The 26341-nt window shown below is 31.7% G+C and overlaps 1 protein-coding gene across 1 annotated transcript in view; it reads right to left on the bottom strand.

Moving 5' to 3' along the window:
• Positions 1-26341, bottom strand: part of LOC129223170 (hemicentin-2-like) — a 160548-nt gene that overhangs the window by 78034 nt on the left and 56173 nt on the right. The window contains exons 5-7 of the mRNA XM_054857736.1: positions 10844-11140; positions 4220-4510; positions 1433-1720 (exon numbers count right to left, since the gene is read on the bottom strand). Of these exons, the coding sequence (XP_054713711.1) occupies positions 1433-1720; positions 4220-4510; positions 10844-11140 (876 nt within the window). The remainder of the gene's footprint in view (positions 1-1432; positions 1721-4219; positions 4511-10843; positions 11141-26341) is intronic.

Here is a 26341-nt window from a genome sequence, read left to right as displayed (position 1 = left end):
TAAAAGTTTCGTCACAAATTACAACAAGCAATTTTTATGCATCTTTGTTAAAACTTATTTCGTTCATAACCTAAAACAATCTTAACAGAGCGTAACATTTATTAGACAATAATACTTTGATTTATGCTTTGCTCTCACATTTATTTATTGTCGTAAATCGTCCGAACTTATTAAGTAATCTACAGAGCAATGTTAATAGCCTAAACACATTAACGCACTGCAAAAGCAGCAGGCTAATCCTAGACAACAAGGCATTTATTTCGTGACCTATTCATGGAGTACAGGATAAGACTTCCCTGTCTTACAGGGCCTCATGACAGAAATCAATCTACTAATGAAACCAGCGAAGGCAAGTGGATTTGACAGTCAAATTATTGGCTCGTTGCCCTACCTTGTATTTTATTAACTAATGGAGCGAGATGAGCTCGTGATTCGTCAACGTGAAAGAACGGTAATACATTTCAAGGTGTTTTGTCACTTCGAGTAATAAGCTAAGGAATAAGTTAACAGTACTATTTGCAAAACAAAAATGTTGGAATATTGTTAGTTCTAGTGTAGCAATGATATTTTGTATCGTATTATATTGTTATATCGTAATGTATCAAGTATTTTATTGATTGATGGAGTAAGATTAATTTGTGATTCGTTGGCGTGAAGGAACGATAATACATTTCAACGAGTTTTGTCACTTCGAGCAATAAATTAAAGATACAACTTCGATAACTTAATGATAACTTAAGATGATAGTTTATTGATAATTGAACAAATGAGCAATAATTGAACTAACGATAATTTTTTGATAACCAAACGATACTTCGAGCAATACGAGAGTGGAATTTTTGAAATACAGTCAAATTCCGATACAACGTTATTGAGGAACCAATTCTAAGGTGGAAATAGCCAGTTAGGCGGTATATCGAATTAGTGTAAAATACAAGTGATACCCGGTCATGTTTTACATCCTTTAACAGCTCCATTTGATTTTGTTTTATCTGGTGGCCAACGATAAAAAAAAGTTCACTCTCATCCATGCTGTAGATATCAGAAGCAGCATATTGGAAAATTAAGTTTTGAATAAGTTTGAATTGAAAGAATGTTTAATTTCACAAACTTCATTTGAAATATATGTATGATAATTTAGAATCAACACCTTTCAAGCTTTCTTTGAACTTCAGTCATCTAATCAGTCATTTGGACTTATTGATATAATTTTTTAATACCGTTTCAATGTTTATATTTTAAACAAATATAATCCGTATTTCCATCAAAATTTCATCGATGCATCAACTTAAATTTATATGAAACAGGTAAAACAACGCTCACTTTCGCGTAACTTCAACAGCAAGCATTGTATTTTGTCAAATAAAACTGGCTCACAAATCACAAACGAAGACAAGTAAGGGAGACATTTGCATATTGAACGGTCATTTACCTGCTGGAATGACGGTGAAGACGCAGGGCTCTTTCTGCATGCCCACGGAATTCCTCCCCCAGCAGAGCAGTGTTCCATAATCATATTCTGTTCTAGGAATATAAGTGGCAATGCTTCGACTTTCCTCACTCGCAAACGATACTACGTCCATACTCTCCACGGAATTATTGAATTTCCATGCAAATTCCGCCTTAGATGGATCTGCTTCCACTTCACATGAAACTTTGACTGGTTCGTGTCTTGCCACTCCGTATAAGAGTTTTTGGTCGGATTTGCAAACTGGAGCGTCTGGGGAGAGAACGTAAGAGTAAATGGAACATAAATTTTGAAGGACGAGTATATATATATATATATATATATATATATATATATATATATATATATATATATATATATATATATATATATATATATATATATATATATATATATATATATATATATATATATATATATATATATATATAAACTATTAAAATAAAATAAGTCAAAAAATGATTGATGAAATGTTTCATTTTTTTCTAACATATAATGCTTTAAAACTGATAATCTTTTCTCTGTGAACGCCAAAATATAAAAAAGGTACTAGATTCCCCTATTTCCCAATTTTGACCTAATTTAACACTTTTTAGCGATACTGAACACATTATAACAATTTTTGGAAACTGTCCGTTCATCTATTGTGTGTATGTATACCTATTACAGATTTTTGTGTTCGCTCTAATTTAAAACACGATACGCGAATTCGAACAAAATGTGGTACACATTTGTACCCCATGAGAATTAGAGTTCATTCGCCATTTACTCTAGTCACCGTAAACAAAAGGAACAATCATTGCTCTCGAAACGTCTGACTGCTATATCTCAGTAATGCAAGGAATAAAGCAAAAACTTGTACAGGGATGCAACATATTGTGTGTACAGACTATATGTTGATACGTTTTGAAATCTTACCCTCCAAGGTGGCGGTGCAGTTGAACTTATGTTCGTTAAGCCTACTTCTATATATTTAGAAGTAATGCAGGGGTTAAATCAAAATTTTCTTTAACGGGTGAGGGGGGATGAAATTTCATCAGTCATTCATAATTGTCAGCAGCATAGTAATAATTGATGATGTTTTTCTTTCTTTTTTTAAAATTCCGTTTTGTTTCGTATTTCATTTACAGTTATGTCATTTAAAGGACATAATTATAAGACACCTTTCTAGTTTGACAGATAATGAAAGAAAAGATTCAGAACTTAAAAATGTTTTATCAAATGCGTCAAAAACATCAATTTGTTCTGTCATCATATATAATTATTTTATAATCATGATAGTTTTCTACAATTTAATGAAAAAACTTAAAAACATAATGGACAAAACTATAAGACACGAACCGTTTTTTCTAAATACAGTGGTTAACACAGTTAGCAGACACTAATGGTCTAAAAGAAAATAGTCTAACATAGTTATTAAATATTTGGTGAAGCCGCTATTGTTTTTTATAACATGAAAGATGCGATTCGGCATCGAATCTATCAATTCTAACAAAATATCGCAAGACAATTCTTCCCAAGCGCATTTCGTAGCATTCTTTAGGTTTTCGACACATGTAAACTGACACCCATTTTGGTAAACCGTACGAGCAAAGGTCCCCCATAGGAGAACATAGATACTTTCAGCTGAAAGCCACTTTTTTGTTTCGTGCGATGCATGAATCAGTGCGTTATCGTGCTGGAAAGTGTAGTTTTCGCCACAAGAAGTTCACCGCATATGGCTAGTTCATCTTAAAGAAAATTCTTATACTTTTTGGAAGCCATGAATGCACAAAAACAATATTCGTTTTCCCTTAAGCCGAAAAACCAGTTCAAACTATTACTGATCCTCCACCCATTTGGCGGCTCATTAGTACATGAGGAGAGTTCATAAATCATGCTAAAAATATTGAAATCCGTCAAGACCATCCTGGTTAAACTTTTCTGTCATCAGAAAGTAACACATAGTACCATTTGGAGGTCCATACTTAGTTTGTTTAGCGAAGTTTAGACGCTCATTTTGTGTTGGCTTAGAAGCGATAGTTTTTTGTTAATTTGTTATGCTTCACATAGGAAACACAGTGCAACCCTCTGCGAATGGTTCTCCATAAACAATTCAGTTTCAAAGCATTTTCAATACCTGTAGTGGTCATCTTTTTCTGTGTAACGAGCAAAAGCACATGGCGTCTTTCTCTTGAGGACAAACAAGGATTACGTCCAAAACTTTTAATCATCGATACCTTAATTCCCCTTTTCAAAACATTTCTAATTGTGCATCTAGAGCTGTTAATAACTTTTGAAATATTGCTAATTGAAGCACTCGTTCCATAAATCACCAAATTTCGCGAATTTTACTTTCTTTTAATTCTGTACCTAGTGGCATGTTAGTAACAGCATGCAGAAAATTTGCATATTGCTCATTATTTTCAAAAAAAAAAAAAGCGTTTTAAGGAAAATGTTAGGGTGTCTTATAATTTTGTCCATGGTGTTTTTGTTTATTTTTTTTATTAATCTCTAACAAAATATAATTTCTGTAAAACAATTACATGTGATAACAGAATAAATGAATCTTTACATAAATCAAATGTAATTTTTAGGACTGCATTTTTTTTTCTTAATTAAGACAGAAATAATATCTATGTTATGTTTATAACAAAAAAGATATCAAGTGAGGTTGAAAGGTAACGTGACGCCAATCAAAATTGTTTTTTTTCCTCGACTAAAAGGATTAAAAGTATTTGTTAAAAACACTTAAAAAAATTTGAAACTTACACTGTACTCTAAGGTATAAAGCGGCACTTTCTCCTTTTCCTTCAGAGTTATCTGCTGTACAAGTATATCTTCCACGGTTGCTCTTTTTCACGCTTTGCAGAACTAACGACTGGTTGCTGACAATAATTCCAGCTGATTTGTTGGTATGTAGCTCTCTGTCTTCGAATCTCCAGCCGATTTCTGATACGGGAGGATTAGCGATTATTGCACATTCTAAATATACATCTTTGCCTTCCTGTATATGAGAATGCCGTAGCTTGCTTCCCAATTTTAAGGTTAGCTGAGGAACATCTGAAAAAAATATTTTTGAGATTCATTTACAGTTGTTACTTTTAAAATATTAGATTTCTACTTAAGATAAGAAACAAGAAAGAAAAAAAAAGTGAAATCTATGTAAATCAGTGTCAATTCTTTTTTAATACTAAGTTGATGCGAATCGGATAAATATATAATTATTATTCATCTGAGCTGCATAAAGCCTAATATGTTATATTTAGAATTGAATTCAATATTATGTTCAGAAATGACAAATAAAATTACCATTTGGCTAAAAAGATATGTAAAATCTCTGGATTGCAACATTCTTGTGTACCATTACAAAACAAAACAAAGAAAAAAGTTTTGTGTTCGTCAGCTGATTGTGGTGTTCATTAACTGGGTTGGTGCACTTTTTTAAAAACTTCAACCCCATTAAGAACCAGGCACAGAACCGTAAAGGTTTTCCCGATCCTCATACATGTATTAGGAAATTCACTGAACGAGTAACGCTCCTGACGTCACCAACAATGAAATTCGCTCCACGGCATGATAATATGATAATATTTTCCTGTAATATTTGACATGCAGGGAAATGCATTATTTTGACATCACTGAACTGGATTCGGTATCTTAACTGTTTTACTGGTAAGACTCATTTTAGGAAAATGGAGAAACGTAAAACAGATCAGCTATGAACGCTATCCCCTGGAGTTTAGGGTTCATCCACTGGAGTTAGGATTAAAATTTCAACCATCAAAATATCACCAAACAGGAAATTGCTTTAATTAAATGTAGAAGCAATTTTCACCCGTCATATCTTGAGGGACAATTTTAAAGTTTTCAAAAATAATTATGGATACCAGGTAAAATGTATATGCTTTTACGTGCAAATGGTAATTTTAAACGATAATATGATATTTTAAAAGGGAAATTGTGCTGTTTATAATTCAAGATAAGACCTATTCTACGAAAAAACGAGCTGATGTGTGCATCACATGACTTCCTTTTATTCCAATTTAATGTCATTTCCCCATTATTGGCAACTTTAATGTGATTCAATTGTTTACTTTCTAAATATCACCAACAGTGGACAAATTGAAGACAGTCTCATAATATTACTATATGTTAGTGCAGTTTCAACTATTTTGTATTATTTCGTATAAATATTGATACTTATGCTTGGAAATAAAGGGATATATTTGCAGTGGATAGGTTCCTCTGAAATATTTTTCTGAATAAAAACTCGTAACATAAAAAATGACTAGTTTGACTTTTTTTTTTAATGTGCATTAGACAAATAAAAAAAAATCTATATGCAACACAAAGGGCCAGAAAGCAAAACGCATAGCAGTACAAAAGACAAGAGAACCGTTTGATGAATAGTTGAACATTTGTTTGCCCTTTTTAACTCCGGTCGGTATTATAAATGCTTAGACATCCGAGAAAGTGATTGGTACTGATTGTTCTTACAGAAAGCATTTTTTTAAAAATCTTTTGCCGCTAAAAAATTCTTTGGTTGTACACTATTGCACATTACGCTTTTATTTAGTTTTTACTTAAATTCTGTAGGCTTTTAAACTCATTCATAACGCTTTCGACTAAAACTTTGAATAGTAGTCACTAAGTCACTGGCCACCAGAGTCACGAAAAAAAGGTAACCACTTTTGATTTTTGGCAGCCATTTTTTTTAAATGTATTCAGCGAAAAAAATAAGGAAATTCACTCTGAATTACGTTTTCAAGGTGGTGTCGATTGATGCGCGGAACATCTCAGGATTAGAAACGTGTTGTTATGAAATACAATATGGTTTTTGCAAAGAAGGAAACATATACATATAGTAACAACTTTTGGCAAAAAAAAAATTAATTTTTTGGTAGCCATGTTCAATGGCAAGGTAGTCACTAGTCACCCGTTGACGACTAGTGACTGCTAATCTATAGCCTTACCATTCAGGAATGTTTTTTTAATAATTGCATTCTAAAGATCGGAGATTGCCAATATTTATTTTCCCATGTTTTTAGGTATATGCCTACTATTGGCCTTTCTAGCTTAAAGTATCGATTGCAACTTCCTTAATTACAACATATTCAATGTCATTAGCATTTTTTATCCGTTTAGAAAGAATATCAATCATAATAACTTTAACAATCTACTTTAAAAACATATCCCATTTTAATGTTAAACATTATTTGTTAGATGCCTTACCGTGTCTAAACTCTTACATATTCTCATCAACAACACATTCATTATTCTCAGCGCCGAAAATTCAATTCAAATTTATGCAAGAAAAAAAATTTATAAACGCATTTAGGATTCATAAATACAAAACCTAGCATTAGTGGATGATTAAGCAGAATGCGAGGAATCATCAAAAGAAAAAAATAAAAATCTCTGGATTGCAACATTCTTGTGTACCATTACAAAACAAAACAAAGAAAAAGTTTTGTGTTCGTCAGCTGATTGTGGTGTTCATTAACTGGGTTGGTGCACTTTTTTAAAAACTTCAACCCCATTAAGAACCAGGCACAGAACCGTAAAGGTTTTCCCCATCCTCATACATGTATTAGGAAATTCACTGAACGAGTAACGCTCCTGACGTCACCAACAATGAAATTCGCTCCACGGCATGATAATATGATAATATTTTCCTGTAATATTTGACATGCAGGGAAATGCATTATTTTGACATCACTGAACTGGATCCGGTATCTTAACTGTTTTACTGGTAAGACTCATTTTAGGAAAGTGGAGAAACGTAAAACAGATCAGCTATGAACGCTATCCCCTGGAGTTTAGGGTTCATCCACTGGAGTTAGGATTAAAATTTCAACCATCAAAATATCACCAAACAGGAAATTGCTTTAATTAAATGTAGAAGCAATTTTCACCCGTCATATCTTGAGAGACAATTTTAAAGTTTTCAAAAATAATTATGGATACCAGGTAAAATGTATATGCTTTTACGTGCAAATGGTAATTTTAAACGATAATATGACATTTTAAAAGGGAAATTGTGCTGTTTATAATTCACTGTAAGACCTACTCTACGAAAAAACGAGCTGATGTGTGCATCACATGACTTCCTTTTATTCCAATTTAATGACATTTCCCCATTATTGGCAACTTTAATGTGATTCAATTGTTTACTTTCTAAATATCACAAACAGTGGACAAATTGAAACCGATTTTAAAAAAAAAAGAAAAAAAAAAAGAAAAAAAAATCGCCGAATTTGTTGCCAAGCTGGCGACAAAACTTGGCGACCAAAACACTGGCGATATATGGCCAAGTGTCCGAGACATTATAACACAACTTGAGTTCAAGTCAAGGGTCGTCAAAATGGATATTTCGGGTGTCTGTAGGTTCCTAGGTATATATCCACGTGTGGTTCGGGTCGGAAAAAAAACTCAACATTCATTCGGGGGTGAGAAAAATGGAAATTAAGACCGATTTTTGAGTGAAATTTTTTTCGCGAATACAATACTTCCATTTTTGTAATAGGGAGCAACAATGCTTTAAAACACTTTTTAACGACCTGACATTTAACGTCATTAAAATTTAAGGAAAAACGTTACCTTCTATCAAGCAAAATAAATTTTACCTCAACAGTTATAAGAAACTATTATTCGGCAAATTCATTAAATTTCTTAACATTTTTTTTTAAACAGTATGTCTATGCATTATAAAAGCAGCATCTTTCTAATGCAATAATAGCACATTGCTAACCCACATGAAACATATTTCTTTAGATGTGTTAAGTCTTCTTAAACTAGAGGTATTCTTTTAAATATTAATCAACTTTAAACCGATTTTATTTTCTAAGGAAATGTGTGCAATATCCTTGAAACGAAGGACAGCTTAAACAAATGACTTAAAGTATCAAAAATCAGAGGGGGAAAAAAGTAAAAATTTTAATGAGGCCGAAGGAGAAAGAAAAATGCGGTTATCTCAAATCAGAATTGAAGGGTTAACGCAAATTGTTATTTTATCGGAAATAATTATACTCTTAATAAATTTCGTGTGAAAAACGTAATATTAAATCGCAATTAATTTTTGAATTAAATATTCAGTTTCTCATTACCTGCCTTTAAAAATTAAATTATGGAAGTCATTTTTGGGATATACAATTTCTCGTGGCTACAATTTGTATAATGATAAAAGTTTCCGAAAAGAACTACAAATGGAGTTTTGGAGTTAGTTTACAAATTTCCAAACATTTATTTTGCAAAGTATATCTCTTTCCCAATTCTACTTTAAATAAATTGATGAAACTTTTACTAACAATTAGTGAATCGTTTAATACCGCTGAAGTAGTTTTACAGAAACCTTAGTTAATGTTTCTTACAGAATTTACTTTTCCTATTATCATGATTGGGAGATTATAAAATGTGGCTTTTGTTTTTCAGATGAGTTTTGAGGAGTTGAAAGATTACAATTAGAATAATTACAATGAAGGAAACTTGTCACAAATGATCAGAGTTTCTTTAAAAATCTAATTTTTATCAAATTCTATACATTAAACTCATTTTATAGTATATTACATATTATAATGAGGTATTTTCAATCAACGAACCTCCAATGAAGTCACCTTTAGTTTTGATTTAAGTGTTGCTATGCGAATAGAAAACTCATATCTTAATTAATTTCGGCTTAAATTTCGTAAATGTTTCTTAGTTAAACTTATTTAGTTTTCCATGGCATCCACAAAGTTATTGAAGTAAAAAAAAAGAAAGGCAACAAGAAAGTTTGTTTTTTCCTTTTTAAAAATAAATATTCTGTACTTTGAAAAGAAAATGAAAGAATATGACATTTGTTTTACTGATTGACTACTTATCTAAGTTCAAATGATGGAATGGGATTATTTGTAATCGTAGTAGGCTGTTAATATGTTTTAAATTAAATCTGTGTTACTTTATTTTTTCAACTCGCAATCTGCTAAGGTAATTTTTATGAAATTATTGTTGTTACTTCATCAAAGTGTACAGAAAATTCTGTCTTTGCTTAATTCACACTCATTGCGAAATCGGGAAGTAGCTTTTGTCGTCAACCTATTACTTTTCTTATCAAAATAACATCGAACAATGCCATAAGTGACCTCATAAAGCAACCAGCAAATGAAGCTCATTTGGAGTGAAAGTAGTTTTTTATGAAAAAAAAGGTAATATGAATGTTTGGCATGTTAAATTAAAATTATGTTTTTAGCAATTATGCGTGTATGTAGGCTAGTGTGTCTTTGTGTAGGCATCTGCGTGTGTGTGTGTGTATGTAGGCGTGTGTGTGCATATGTATGCGATGATAGTGTTTCGACATTCATATGTTTAGGCATTCATGTGTTTAGGCTTTCATGTGTTTGCGTGTAGGCATGCGTGTGTGTATGTATGCTTGTATGTAGGATATGAACGCAACATGGGAACGGTTTTCGCTAGAGAAGCAGCACTGGGAGTGGCCGGTGGACTATGGTTCTGCAGAGGAAGACGAGAGGAAAATAAAATCACACGAACGTCATTCAAAGGTCAAATTAAAACAATAAGCAATTTGTGATTTCTAAAAAAAAAGAAAGAAACAAACAAAGAAAGAAAGCTTGCTGATGAGTAGCGATATGCAACAACAATCCACCGCAAGATTGATGTCTTTCGTTTACTAACAAACTACTTTAAACCGACCGGAGCAAAATAAGTTAAGGTATATAAAATCAAGCCTCGGGGGTAAAAAAAAAATAAAAATATTCACAAAACATCGCATTTTGTTTATAATTTTTCAGGCAACGTGAGTATTAAATAATTGTCTTTTAGGCATTGTTGCATGCCATTATTAGTGGAATTATCCTAAATTACATAAAGAAATGAAATTTTACTCTGAGTCAAAGACAAACTTTTTTTTTGGTTTTAGAAGTTGCTAAGTTGATAACTCGATTATTAAAAAAACGATACTTAAGAATAAGAAATACGGATTGTTTTTTTAAAAATAAATTTGCTTATTTTGAACGTTTTTGTATAACATAAACATAACATTAACAAATGCAATATCAAATAAGATTAAAAAAAAAAAATCATTATCGTTGTAATTAGGATCACATCACAAAAGAGCTTCGAAGTTGCAGTACATTTAAGAATTCTACTATTTTAAGCAAACTATATTTTAATTCATTTTTAGAGGACACGTGATTTTGCCTCCAGTCTAAAGTTAAAATATTTTAAGCAGACGATAGTTATCGGGAAAATTTACTTTAATACGAGATGAATCAGTCTTAGAATAAACATTGACATTTTACTACAATCGAAATCCCAAGAAAGTTGTATAGGATCATTGTATGATCCTAAATAAAAGCATTCGTAAAAGGCATTCTTCAGAAAAGAAATTGCACTTACAGTGTACATCCACCCTCCATTCATCTGTAATGGCACTACGAGGTAAGAGCATATTTTCCGCCCTGCATGTGATGTTCTTTCCCCGATCTTCTATCGTCGGAATGAATGTCAATCTACCGGTGGTGATATTGCCTTCCGAGGAGATCTTTTCTTTTGTTCCTTTTAGCGGAAGATGACCAATTGCCCATGTAATGTTCGCGGGGGGTCTGGATCCCCCGGCCCGACACACAAGTTCCACTGGCTTCTGCGCCGATAAGGCACGCTTTTTGTCTTCGATATGCACTTCAACAGGCGGAACTGAAAGAGAAATGGTGAATTTAGTATACAAATACAAAAGTGACGACCAGCAACAGGCTCTGGGCCCAGCTAGACTGGTCCTAGTCAATTTACAATCCCCAGTGAAGATCAATGGCCAGCGAAAACTACTCCCTTGCTCATTATCACCTTTTCCGGTAAGCTGTACCAAGGTTCCTGCTTGCCAACTATTAATCCTGCTAAAATAATTTTTCCTAATATCCATGTTGGCCTGAAATTTAAATAGCTTAAAACAATGACCCCTTGTCCTGTTTACAGTGCTAAACTTCAGATCCGTAACATCTTTCATTTTAATAAATTTAAACAAAAGAATCATGTCTCCTCGGTCTCTTCTTAATGTATCTGAAGAGGTCGATCCTAGTTTTATTTCCGTACAGAAAGGAAATAAACTTCCTTTATTTTTGAAAAAAAAAAAGAAAGAAAAAAAAATAAAAAAAAAAATTTTTTTTCGTGAATTTTCTAAATTTTTGTCACACACACACACACAAAAAAAAAATGTTATGTCATTATGTTTTTTCATCTTGCAAAATGTAGTTAAAAAAAATACTTTACTTTTACTTTTTTTAAAAAATATAAATAGATATGCAGAAAATTAAAACAAAAATAGAATAGAAGATATATAGAAAATTTTCAATGCTCTAAGCTCCTATAAAAATTGTATTTAAAAAATAACTCTTCAGAGGAATCACTCAAAAAAAAAAAAAAAAAAAACTCAATTGTAACTCTCGGGGACGCATGCCGTAACACGTACACATAAAGCTATGCAGATTACATAATAAATTTGCAAAAGGGTGAGATTTTTTGCGGTTTTTTCTGTCAAATATTAATTAAAATTTAATGAATGAAATTGACGTTAGATATTATGAAATAAAAATCAAGGTAAATAAGTTATGATAACTTTCTCATATTACAGTACTTGAAAAAAAGGAAACCAAGCTAGTGAAATATTTTTCTTTGTACTAAAGACTATTTTTCGGGGTACTTAATATTCTGGATATTGAATAAATAATATTTTCTGCATCAAAATTCTCATATTATTAAAGTTTAGATTTGTAATAATTAATACTTTTTTGAAAGGTTATATATTTCATTTTTGTAAGAAAACCATTAAATGAATTGAATGTTGAAATTAAATGGCTAAAATAATTAAATATAAGTTAAAAAGTGTTAAATATCAGTAAGGACCTGATTTAAACGAAATAAGAAGGAAAATAACGAAGTTTTTTTTTTTAATTACTAGCATCTTCACTACTACCCAAATAAAACTGCAAATGCTAACAAATCTCGGAAGAATTAGTACTTCTTCAATTGAAGGGATTAGGGCAAGAATGATATGACACATGATGTGAATTTTCAGTAGGCCTATTTCCAACTTATAAAAACTATTTGTAGACTTTTTCAAAGGTATTATACATTGTTTATTCTGCAATACTAAAACCAGATGCAGGCGTCCCTCTAATAACACGGTACTTCTACAACACGGTTTCGAAATTACACGGTACTACCAAATTTGCGATTATTTTAACACGGTTTCGATTTGGTACGAAACGTTGAATTTGATACAATACGAACGTTATATTTTTTAAAAGATGGAATTTCATTTTTGTTTAATACATTCTACTAACTTTTGCTAATATATCTAATATTTTAATTTGTACGCATCCCTTGATTTACATTATTTCAAAGTCTCGTATAGCACGGTTTCGATATAACACGGAACACGGTTTAGATACAACACGATACTTTTTAACCCGAATTTTCTCATGCACATACACAATTAATATTAAAAATAAGTAAAAATGTTATTTTAAAAAAAGTCTCGTATAACACGGTTTCGATACTATACGGAACGAATTAACTGTGTTATACGAGTGACAACCCTGTATATTTTTCTACAAATGACAGAACCCTTTGCCATGTTTACTTCAATTTTAGTTGTGAGAAACAACCATTTTGATTGAAAAGTCACTACTTGTGGCTTGTCACATTTTTGCCCCGAGCCCTTTACTTAGTTTAAAATGAGGAACTAAAATTAAAACCAGGGAACACTATATAGATCATATTTGCTATTTTATTCAAATGACAAATCATAATAAATTAAATGAAGATCAAAATAATAAGCGCTCAGCATTTTTATTCTTCATTATACTCTGGAGAAAACTGCAAATGTTACCAATAGTCCTCACGCAGAAAATATGCCAATTGTTAGAATTGATGGAGTGTCAGATGAAAACGCGTTCTCCACTGAAGTCAACGTATAGATGCAGTAGAATGAAATCAAGCCAGAAAGAACTTATGTAAACACACTTTGAGTACAGAAATCAAAATTTTTCAGGATAAAACTTAATTCTTCAATAGGTAGATGAAGTTAAAATCAATAAATGCTGAATATAATGCCTACTCTTATACACAAAAGACAGGTCGTAATTTGAACTTTTTAGAGCGCAACAATAAACATCCTACTTTTTGATTGATATCACCCTCATTATAGTCTGGGGAAAACTGCAAATGTTGCCAATGATCTGCAGAAAATATGCCGATTATCAGAATTGATGGATTGTCAGATGGAAGAACGTTCTCCGCTAAATTCTACGCGTAGATAAAGTAGAAAAAAATCAAGCCAGAAAGAGTTTATGTAAACACGCCTTGAGTAGAGAAAAAAATGCCGCAAAAATTTGAAAGCCAATACATGTAGAGATTTTTTTCAAAATATTTTTTAGAGAAAACTGTAGAGACTCTCAACGTTTTCCATCATAAAATTAAATTTTTGAATAGGTATATGAAATTATGAACAATAAATGCTGAAGATAATATCTACTCCTATACGCGAAGGACAGGTCATAATTTGTAGCTTTAGAAAAAATAACAATACACCTCCTACTTTTTTATTTGTATCATCATCATTATAATCTAGAGAAAAATGCAAATGTTGCCAATAGTCTGCAGAAAATATGCCAACTGTCAAAATTGAAGGATTGTCGGATAAAAGAGTATTCTCCGCTGAATTACACACATAGATGCAGTAGAATAAAATCAAGCCAGAAAGAATTTATGTGAACACGCTTTGAGTAGAGAAAAAAATGCTACGACATTTTGAAGGCCAATAGATGTAGAGATGTTTTAAAAATTATATGAAACTATAGAAAACTGTAGCGACTATCAAAACTTTCCAGGTCTACAATAGGTAGATGAAATTAAAAGCAATAAATGCTGAAGATAGTATATTCTCGTATACGCAAAGGACAAGTCATAATTTATAAATTTTGAAGCAATAACAATAAACATCCTACTTTTTTTATTTGTATCATCATCATTATAGTTTGAAGAAAACTGCAAATGTTGCCAATAGTCTGCAGAAAATATGCCAAGTGTCAGAATTGATGGATTGACAGATGAAAGAACGCTCTCCGCTGAAGTCCACGCATAGATGAAGCAGAATGAAATCAAGCCAGAAAGAACTTATGTAAACACGCTTTGAGTAGAGAAAAAATGCCGCGAAAATTTGAAAGCCAAAAAATTTAGAACTTTTTTAAAAATATATTTTAGAGAAAACTGTAGAGACTCTCAAATTTTTCAGGACAAAATTTAATTCTTCAGTAGGTATATGAAGTTAAGAACAATAAATGCTGAAGATAATATCTACTCCTATACGCAAAGGACAGGTCATTATTTATATCTTTAGGAGCAATAACAATAAACATCCTTCTTTTTTTATTTGTATCATCATCATCATTATATTCTGGAGAAAACTGCAAATGTTGCCAATAGTCTGCAGAAAATATGCCAAGTGTCAGAATTGATGGATTGTCAGATGAAAGAGCGTTCCCCGCTGAAGTCCACGCGTAGATGCAGTAGAATGAAATCAAGCCAGAAAGAACTTATGTAAACACGCTTTGAGTAGAGAAAAAAATGCCGTGAAAATCGGAAGCATTAGATATAAAGAGTTTTTTTTTTTTTGCCTTTCGTTTAAAAAGGGTCGAAGCGGAAATCGATATTCCAGCGGTGAGAAAAAGCAGGTGAGATATGGGCGGTGGTTTAGAAGCGGGGGAATTTTTAAAGGAAAGTAAAAAGTTGATGGCGGTTCGGAAGGATTTTGCTGCTCTTCTGTACGGAAGCAAAGGCTGAGAACCATTTTAAATGGATAAAATTATTTATTTCACAAAAAGATGCAAATTTTCGGCTAGTAAATTGACTTTGTAATTAACTTTGTTACACCTACTGTAGATAACTTAATGATTTATTCCTGAGGGAAATGCATAAAAAAGCGCTCGATGGTATCATGCGTAGAAATGAGCTTGACAAGTTAGATGTAGCAGTGCTGAAGTTTTCATAAACTTTTATTACGCTTAAACATTTCGTCATTTAGTTTAGGCTAATGTTTAATATTTACGGTGGGAACCAAAATATTTTTTGAAAATATTGGTTTTGTTTTCAGGTGATTTTTTAAAATTTAAATTTAGCCTTGAATAGTTCATTTTTTAAAGAGAAAATCAATTTTTGAATTGCAAGAAAATGACAATTAATGATTGATGTATTAACTATAAGAAAGTATAAGATATTAACACAGTGTTAATCTATTTTGCTAGTTTTTGCACTATACCTCATTAGCGGCATAACAGCTATAAATGCGTAATAAAGCGTCTACTTAGTTGAACATAGCAAAGCTGGAAGAAACTGTTTCCTCAGCTTGTGAACAAAAAGCAAAATTTCATAATCCTTTAGTAGCAAGTTTTTTTTTTTTTTCTGGCAATTAAAAAACGTCCATTGTTTATTGTTCTTCGCCTCAATGTTATAAATACTATGTTTAATATTTCATTGTTAGTCTAATAAATATCCCTAAAATAATTAAAATTTATTTGCTTTTTTAATTAGGTTTTTTTTAATTGAAAGAAGTTAAAATACTCTAACTACTCTGTTGTACCTTCAGGAAGAAGAACCCGTTAATGTAGTCTTGTTGTCAGCTAAATTATTATTTTTAGCTTTTTTTTTTTAAACCGCACATGCTTATATTTAAATTCAAATAATAATAATAACAATGATAAAGCAACGGTTTTAATATCGGACATATTTCTTGTTAGTACTTTTAAAGAATGTGTTCTTGTTAATTGTATTTTGCTCAATCACGGCCCCACTAAATTTCGCTTACGCTTATAGGCCGTGACAATCTCTGAAATTCATTGCAACAAAGAGGGCCCTACGGGGAACCCATGTTATGCATTAAATTTCCATTGATTGGTGGATGCCAGGGTTCCGTTCAGCGCCTTTTGTAGTCAAAGTGGGCGACGTCCAATCAAAAATATAACATAATTTGAAACTTGTCATTGATTGGTGGATTCATGGCTCAATCCATCGTGGTGGGTGTGTTATTTTTTGCACTTTATTCCAGGACTTTTAAACATTGAATGCGTAAAACATTAGATCATTCTTTTTTCGGTTAAAATATTATTTCAGATAATGCATACTGTATTTCAAGATAGTACATAATGGTTACTTACATTCAAATATATTTTCATGCAAAGCCACATTTTGGAATCTCTAAAATAAAGTTTACATCTGTGTCTGTTACAGACTAACGTGAGTTATGCTATCACTACTTTGCAGGAGAGCGCATAAACGTTTGTCTCGCGCATATAAAGATTAGTTTGGTTGATTGTTTGCTTAGGTTGTTTTTTTTTTCGCGCAAGAGCCTAAATAGACTATACTGCGCCAAACGATTGCTAAATAAGAGAAACAAGAGCCAAAAAAGTGAGTTTTATTATTAAAAAATAGTGGCATAGAGCAATGGGCATAAAATTTCTAGAATTTTGAAAATGTTGCCAAATTAAACAATTAACGAAGTTTTCAATTTTAAATGAGAGCCGAAAGTAATAATTGAGAAACAATATTGAGTAATATAAAAAATGTTAATAACAGTACAAAGATAAGACAAAAACGAGGACATAAGAACGAACACTAAATTAGAGAAAAAAAATCCAATCTCCTGAAGAAAGGGGTGCGATTTCGGATAGAGAGTCTCCTAAAAATTCAATACAAAGGTTGGACTCGCGCTCTTCGAACAATGGTGAACTATTTTAACTTTTATTTTTCATTGTAATTACGTTGATGTGGTTCAGTGCGGAGTAGAATTCAAGAATAATCTGAAAATCAGGATTTTTGAACTCACGGTCTCAACACTGTCGCATATGACTGTGAGTGTGAGATACGGAAACATATGCATAAAAATATCAAACCGTAAAAACGAATTGAGCAATATTTTCCGTATTTCTGACTATTTTGCTGATCATTATGTGTTTTTCTTTATTTATGTTTTAACAACTATTTCAATGTTTTCATTCATTTATCTCTCTACACTGCCTTTTACAAAATTTACTCCGGTTATGATTAGAAATGTACTCTCTAAATCTATGTCGCTGCCGTCTGTTTACACTTGTATCATATTTGCACTTTCGTAGATCAGCTATAGAAAATGATTTGGTTTACCCCCGCTTCGCTAACATAATACTCTAAATGTATCAAAAGGCTAGATTGAAACTGAAAATAGAAATATTGTGTCGGTGAAACGGCGGAAACACCAATAGTTTCGCATATATTCTGGAAAAGATAAATGGAACTAATAAACATAAATTGTACTCCCTCTGCCGAAAATTAGTTGCTACTTTTAAATGTTTTTGTACTTATTATTAATAGCACTGTTTTTATAGTTTTGTTTTATTATTATTATTACGTTTTATTTTTTTGAAATTTCTGGATGCTGTGCTGTCAGTAAACAATTGAATGGGGCCCCTGAAAAAGTGCATATGTTACAAATTAATTTTAAAAAAATGCACTGTTAAAAATTTTCCGGAAAATTTACGGTAATTGTTACTGGCATCCATGTGGCCACTAACTATTACCGTAAAAATCAAATGTTACTGTAAAATTTTACGGTTTCCTTGGTAGGCCGCAGCAACCAATTGGCGCTGGGATCGCTTATTTCTCCGGTAAAAATTACCGTAAAAATCAGCGATGCGTTAGCCCGCCATTTTACAGAAACAATTACCAGAAAATCTTCCTGAATTTTTAACAGTGTGCTCTTCTTCTAGGACAGAAAAGACTACAGTCGAGCCCCGACTTACGTGAGGGGTGCGTTCCAAGACTCCTCGAATAAGTTGAAATTTCGCGTTGTGGAAAAACATATGCATACAATTTTTTTAAAGCGTACCAAATACTTTTAGACACTTATAAACACCCCTCAAACTGCTCTAAAGCATTCCATAACCATTACAGTTTCTTCCATAAAGAACTGAACTTTTAATGTATTTAAAAAATTTAAAAAAAAACTGTTATTCAACATGAAATACTTAAGATGCACAAAATGAATGACCAATGGGAATAAAAGGATATGAAATAAAACAACACGGCACGCACTGCATGCAGTAAAATTAAAATGATGCACAAAATAGTACTGTACAGTAGATACTGTAGCAATATTTACGAGTTAAAAAATGAGGATACTAGTGATGATTTATGCTCCAAAATCAGATCGTTATTCTTATCTAATACATTTTTAAATACGCTTCACCTTTATTTAAAACGTTTGAATTTGTGGCTACATCTAATCTACTTGATCTTTTTATTAATCCACAATGCAAGAGCGCGCATAGCTTCCATTTTCATAATTTTTATTTTGCTAGACTGCTCTGCAAGCTTCAATATTGAAACTAAGTTCTAAACTTTTACGGACATCTTTTTGCTTTGACTTTGAATTGTACATATGAAAGATTCACTCATACTTATTGTCGTGCTACCTTCGACTTTTTGTAATTGTTCAAGCATATCAAGAATCTTAGCCTTTTAAAATTTTTTTATCAGAAACTTTCTTTTTCTTCCCTTTTTTCAAACTTTAGATGAAGGTGACACTAAGGTGCCATTATGGTTATTTGATGCACTAGACTAGTTTGGAGTGGGAACTTTGGCTGTCAGTGATGCTCAAAGGAACGTAATAACATTCACAAAATCAATATTATTAGCCAATAACGAAGCTGACACTTCCTTCTAAAAAAATTCATGTTGTGGGCGAAAAATTCGCGTTGGCTTTAAAATTCGTTACTCGTGAAAAATTCGCGTTATAGCCATTTCGCGTAAGTCGGATCGCGTTGTAGCGGGAGTCGACTGTAAATATAAATGAACATCAAGTGTAACATATGCCCTTTTTCCACTACAGCGGAATAAGCACAAACTCTTCTTCTAGAGACCCGTTCAATTTTTATTTATTACGCATTTCCGCCTTCCCTCATTTAAATCAGTTTTAAATTAGTTAAAAAAATTCACTTTGCATGCTCTTGAACTGATTTCCATTTCGTAAGAACTGTACCACTAGTATACAAGTACAATAAATCCTGCGAAGTTGACTACCCTTGTAAGTTGACCACCTGTCTAAGTTGACCGCTTTTTTCAGGCACAGAATTAGCCCTTATCATATTAATCAAACTGTGTAAGTTGACCACCTGTTTAAATTGACCACTAAAGTAGTTCACCGCAGGTGGTCAACTTACACAGGTTTCACTGTAACATCAGTATTTATTCTAATGAACTGTTGATCCATTAGCTAGAAGATAGTTATTCGGTTATTGGTGGAAGAGTCCTTACAATATCGAGCCTGCTTAAAGACTAAACGGACCCTGGGCACTTGACACTATTTTGTCGCGGGCAGGTAAACGGCAGTATCTGCGGAAATGAGTTTTCTAGACACTTGAAGAAACGCGTTTTTGATTTAGTACTAACCACAGGGAATTACACTTTTTTAGCACTTTTTTTTTTAGCGGAAACCAAATAACCAAGCTCGTACGATAAAGCTTACGTACAGTAGATGACAAAAATGCAAATAAATGGAAAAAGAAAAATTTGCAGTTATTGTCCTTTGCCTTCCCACGGCAGTATTATGGTACTGATTTCAAGGGAGAAGGATGGAATGTTTAGTACGTAAATGTTGTTGATTGGCAGCGTAACGCCCTTACATAAGTCAAATAAAAAATATACTAGTTTTTATTCATAGTACAAGATTCTTCAAATATAGAAACTAATTGGTAGCACAATATTTTTTCAAAATATAGGAACTAGTTTGAGACGGAAAAAGAATCTGGTAATCAAAAATAAGGAACACTTAAGCTTTCAATGTAAGCAAAAATCTCTTAAAATCAAATTGATGCAAATTAATTTTAAAGAAAATAGATAAAATTATTTTTAAGGTCTACTAAGCACGCCATGCAAAAATTCCCTACAAGTGCATGGGGAAAAACTTTACAACTCATAGAAAGAAGTTGCGTGTCGTCGAAATGGAATTATCAGTCGATGTATTTAAACGAAATACTTTTCATGCATAATTCTTTTTCATATATTTCATAATTCTTGAAATGAATTTAGTTTTGTTCACAAAAGTTCCGCAACATTTTATTTAAATTTTAATAGAAATAATTCGTATAAGAAAGTCAGCAAGAAAATGTCTTCCGGTCTTGCACTGCAAGTGATCTAGCCCAATCGTATCAAATAAAAAATGAAGCAAAAAAATTGAATTTTTTGACATCTGGTATTCAAATTATGTTTTTCGCAATCACGAGTGTGTGTATGTATGTAGGCGTGTATGTTTGTGTCTTTGTGGAGGCATGAGTGTGTGGGTATGTGTGTATGGGTATGTGTGTGTATGTGTAGATGTGTGTATGTATGCGCATGTGTATGTGTAGATGTGTGTATGTATGCGCATGTGTATGTATGCGCGTATGTATGTATGCGCGTGTGTGTGTGTACGATATGGTCGCAACCTGAAGACGGTTTTTGCTAGAGGAGCAGCATCGGAAGGGGCCGGTCAACGGGGGTGCTGCAGTGGGAGGCGGAGGGAAAATAAAATTATAGGAATTCAAAGCAGTTAAATGAAAACAATAAGCAATGTAATTGCTCAAAAAAAAAAAAAAAAAAAAAAAAAAAACCTAGAGGTATGATAAAAATCCGCAACTGAAAATAACCGAAGTACAATATTATACAATACAATGTGAAGCGATTATGTAAACGGTTTTAGCTTCATATTGTATAATTTGTTCCTTTTTACTGAGTGAAACTAAGCTCTTTACACGCCGATATTATTAGGTGGGCCGCTCATATAGAGGAATTTGAGACAAAATGAAATAGTAAAATATTTATTTTGCATTTAGCGCTACATATTTAGTAATATTTTAAGTACAGTGAAGCACAGTTTATACGTTTTTGAAGGGACTGTATGAAAAAAAACGTGCAAATGAAAAAAACGTATAATAGGTACAGGGTAATGTGTATTAGACTGCAGGGACTAATTTAAAAAAATGCATAATTGATAAAAACGTATGAAAGAGAAACGTAGTATAAACGGTGCTTTACTGTATGTAGTAATATTTGTAGTCGAATCCAGTCAAGAAAAAAATACCTCTGAAAATCAAAGAATAAAATAATGCAAACAATTTTCAAAAGTTGACACTCATATTGAAATATTTTGTTGTAAGTCAAAAATTATTTTTTGTCTTAATAAATGAATTAGTTTTTGTAATTAACATTTGAAATATTAGTTGAGTTCTTCTAATATTCGGGGCAGTATTTATTTGCTTAATATTAAGTTTATTTGGATTTTTAATGCTTTATATAGTTAGTTATGTGCATGTCGGACAAAATAGATAAAGTAAAGAGAGATAGTTAATTTCATTTCAGAATTTAATCTTCTGTTAAATCACTCACGTACTTCTTGATTAGTTATTTCATTTCCATTCCTTTATTTAATAAGTCCCTTATTTATTTATTCATTAATGTATTTTCTTATTTATTTTTTCATGTATTGTTTAATTTTATTTTCATTAATTCCCATTATTTGCTCATTTATTCGTTCAACAATATATTTAATAATCGAATAAAAAATTATTCATTAGAGAAATATTTTATACTTCTCTTTGTCCAATAAAACAAGAAGTTCCGTCTAGAACTAAACGAGCCTAATTTTCCGTATACCCATATCTACTGTCTATATCAATCTTCTCAAAAATAGCTAAAATCGAAAATTATTTCAAACATAATTTTGTAATATTTTAAGCCGATTTTCGTTAGTAAAATATCCCTCCCTCATATAAAATATTATATGTGTAAAAAATAAATAAACGAACAAAGAAAATTGCTGCACCTTTTAAACAAAGCAGCTAATACACTTTTCTCCATTAAAAAAAATCTCTAATCGTTTTCAAAAAAAATTAAGATTAATAAGCTTATTAAACTAAATACATCATATCAAAAACAAAAAAAAATGTTTTTTCCTGTTGCCAAAAAATAATTTTTAAATGAAATAATAAACTTTCCAAAATAAAAAAAAAACTCTAAAATGTCAACTTAAAAAAATAATTTTCATTGTCAAAAAATAAATAAATAAATAAATAATAATAATAATAAGTAATAAATAAATAAATAAAGTCGTCTGTGTATATCTTAATGTAGAAACATAAAAGAACTTCATGTTTATCCGACGAAAACTGAGTACATAAATTAAAATTTTAGAGTGAAAATAAAAACAAGTGACATTAAAAATAATTATTCTACAGTTAAAACCATGGCTGCGTAGTCGGAGTCAATCTTATTTTGGGATAAAAGGGTCAGATTCGGGAGACGAAGGTATTTAATTCAAAGACTCAGAGTTGGAATCGGTCATTTCTCTTAAAATACGTAACGCTGCCTATGTTAGCGAAGTCGGAGCCGGACTTATTTTGGGATGTCGGAGTCGAATATCCAAAAATCTGAGTCAGTTATTTTTCCTCCGTGTATAAATTTTTGCCAAAACTAAGAAGTCAAAGTCCGACTAATTTTCGGGCACAAGAGTTGGAGTCAGATGCCCCAATATTCTCGGAGTCGGAGTTGTGAGTTCGTTATCAAGAACTATTTCCAACAAAATTTGTTTGAAGTAAATCCGCCTTCAAGTGTGGAATCTACATTGACTTTTAGTTTCTCCGTAGGCGCTAATTTTAAGGGATTTGAACTGTTCAAAATTGTACGGAAAATTTTTCAAATCAAAAAAGATATTTCATATACATGTTTTTCATCAAAAGCTTGTTCCTACAAGTTTGTTTGAAGCAAATTCGCTTCTAAGTTTTGAATTGCCTGGAATTTCCCCGTACGCGCTAATGTTAAGTTTTTTGAACTGTTCAAATTGAAAGAAAAATAGTTCAAATCAAAGAGTGAAATATAGGAATCAGGTGTCCTCGCCGAGATCTTTCAAACAAAAAATATTTTTTTTTTTCTGAATCGGACTATTCACTCAAAAGTTATTAGGAGGAAGGGGGGGGGCAGACAGACCAACCGACAGACATTCCCCCACCCCCATCTCAATGCCCTACTTTCCAATTTTTAATTTTTCGGTATTTATTTAATTATTATTTTTATTTTTGACCTTTTTTTTTGTTTTGTTTTTTTGCGATATTTTCAAGGGATGCATTAAGCCTTCTTTCAAGCTTTTTTCTTCTTTCTCTGACTTTTACTGGGAAAGTAGACTAAAAAAGAATTGAAAAAATTCCACTTTTTTTTAGTTTACTTAAATTGACTGTCAAAAAAACGAAAAAATTTTGCATCATTATTTTTTTCTTTTTGTTTTATTTAGTGTGTGTCTGACGGAAACTTTGTTATTATACGTCTTTAGTTCAGTTTTAATTTATCATTTAAATCTTTGTATCCCTGAACAAACAGAACTGAAAGTTGAAATAATTTAATAAAACAATTTTAGTTTTTAAGAATACATGCTATGGAAATTTATTCCAGTAGTGCTTCACGAAATAAGCATTATTAAGAAATTTGTTTTTTGTTTCTTTCCATCTAATTTATTTTGCGCAGTAAATAATAAGGGACTCATAAACGAGCTAAATATGAAATTTAATCAACAGAGCATTATGTTTCTCCGGGTCGAGGGACACGCAATCAATTTCGAGGAAATTGGGCTCATTCGTTTAATCCACAGTTGGCCGAAACGGAATGAATTGTACTTGATCTCATTCTCGTCTGCAATTTGTCATGCAGCTTTTGCCGGACGGATGTGGTACACTGGTTAACCAACCCCACTTATCTTGAGACTGAATGCACTAACTCTAGTTAACGAAGTTACAAAAAATAAGAATGTCAGAAGAAGGTTTGAAAATTTTGATACAATAAATTTCCTTCGAGCAAAAAAAAAAAAGAAAAAAAATTAAAAATTAATTTTAATTTTGACATCTGGAATTCAAATTATGTTTTTCGCAATCACGTGTGTGGGGGGGGGGGCGTGTGTATTTGTGTCTGTGTGCAGGTATGAGTGTGTGGGTAGTTGTGTGTATGAGTGTTTGTGGTAGGGGGGGATGTGTACGTGTGTGTAGGCATATGTGTTTGTGTCTGTGTGCAGGCATAAATGTGTGGGTAGTTGTGTGTGTATGTGTAGGTGTCTGTATGTTTGTGTGTGTATGTGTTTGTGTGTGTAGGTGTATGTGTGCGTGTGTGTAGTTGTGTATGTATGCGCGTGTGTGTAGCATATGGATGCAACCTGGAGATGGCTTTCGCTATAGGAGCAGCATCGTGAGGAGCCGCTCGACGGTGATGCTGCAGAGGGTGCTGGTTGGAAAATAAAATAATAGCACATCAAAACAGTCAAATGAAAGCAATAAGCAATCGTGATTGCTCAATAATAATAATAATAATAATAATAATAATAATAATAATAATAATAATAATAATAATAATAATAATAATAATAGGGTCATTTCACGTCAAATCGCCTAATGCTATGTGCCGTCATGTTTCAAATTTTGTCCATTATGTTTTTTACGAACATATATCTATGAAAAAAGCCAAAGTTAATTTTTTAAGATTTTTTGAATAGAAATTACGCTTTGGAGAATTTTTTCAAAAATTCGATTTTTGATCATTTTTCAGAGTCACCGTTTTGGCATGAATTCAGAAAATCTCTCTAATTTCTTTATTTTTCAACCAATTAAGCTTAATTTGGTATCATTTTCAAGCGAATATTTTTCTCTTTCAGTGTAAACGACATAAAGTATTCTATAAACAGTTGAGTGTTGCCACTCTTTATCTAAAGTCAGTTTTTATGTTTTTTCCATTGGGAGATTAAATAAGTCATATCTCCGGAGTACCTACTACGATCTGCATCAAATTTTTTTTGTAGCATATTTAAAGCATTCTCTTGCTATGTAGAAAGAAATAGAAGGGGTTTTTTGCTGTTTTGAAAAAAAATAAATAAATAAAGTTTGTTTTGCAGAAAATACATGTTTTTTATCACTTTAAATCCATTTTAAGCTTAAAAAAGGCCAAAAACTTCTCAGAACAATTACTACTGGTCTCTTAAAGGATTTGTATCAATAGGTAATCACTAAAAAGTTGTTTACTTTTGAAAAGAACTGTGCAAAAACCTCCGTTTCAGACTTTACAAAAATAAATAAATTAATTAAAAAAAAACACTTTTGATTGAAAGTGTACGAAATATTAAGACTAATAATTTGAAGACTAGTATAAAAAATATTTCTAATGGCATTATTCAGCTTTTTCTATTCTGACAATAAAAGATGGGGAAAAAAGAATAATTACTATTGAAAAGTTTTCATAGCCTAAATTTGTTTGGATTTTGTAACACCTTATAATGATCTTCCTCTCTTACAATACTCACGTAATACGCATCATTCTTCTTTCGCTTTAAAAGTTAATCGATACATAGCGTTCGTCGATTATAAAATGTGAAATGAAAAGCATGCTTGTGCGGACGGCATTAAAAAAAAAAATACTGTTTCCTTTGTATCAGAAGATGAAAAAGTCAGAATTTCTATCAATAACTTTTAAAGAGGTTTTAAAATATACTTCAATCCGTAAAAATAATCTTCTTCAGAGAAATCTAGAGTTGTGGAGTACTTACTGTAAGTGTAGAAGTTCATTGTCAGGTGTAACGTAATCCAAACAAGATTATGCTACGAAAAAATTTCAACAGTATTTTTTTTTCTATTCTTTAATGACAAAAAAATAAATAAATAAATAAATAAATAAAAAATGCAAAATAATTCTATCAAAAATTAATTATATTGTTAATCAAGTATTATTGTTAATATTTAGTACACTTTCAATCAGAAGTGTTTTTATTTATGTATTTATTCATTTTTGCGAAGTCTGAAACGGAGG

The sequence above is a fragment of the Uloborus diversus genome, chromosome 5, assembly GCF_026930045.1.
Source record: "Uloborus diversus isolate 005 chromosome 5, Udiv.v.3.1, whole genome shotgun sequence".
Classification (NCBI taxonomy): domain Eukaryota; kingdom Metazoa; phylum Arthropoda; class Arachnida; order Araneae; family Uloboridae; genus Uloborus; species Uloborus diversus.
This window is presented reverse-complemented; position numbering and strand designations above follow the sequence as displayed.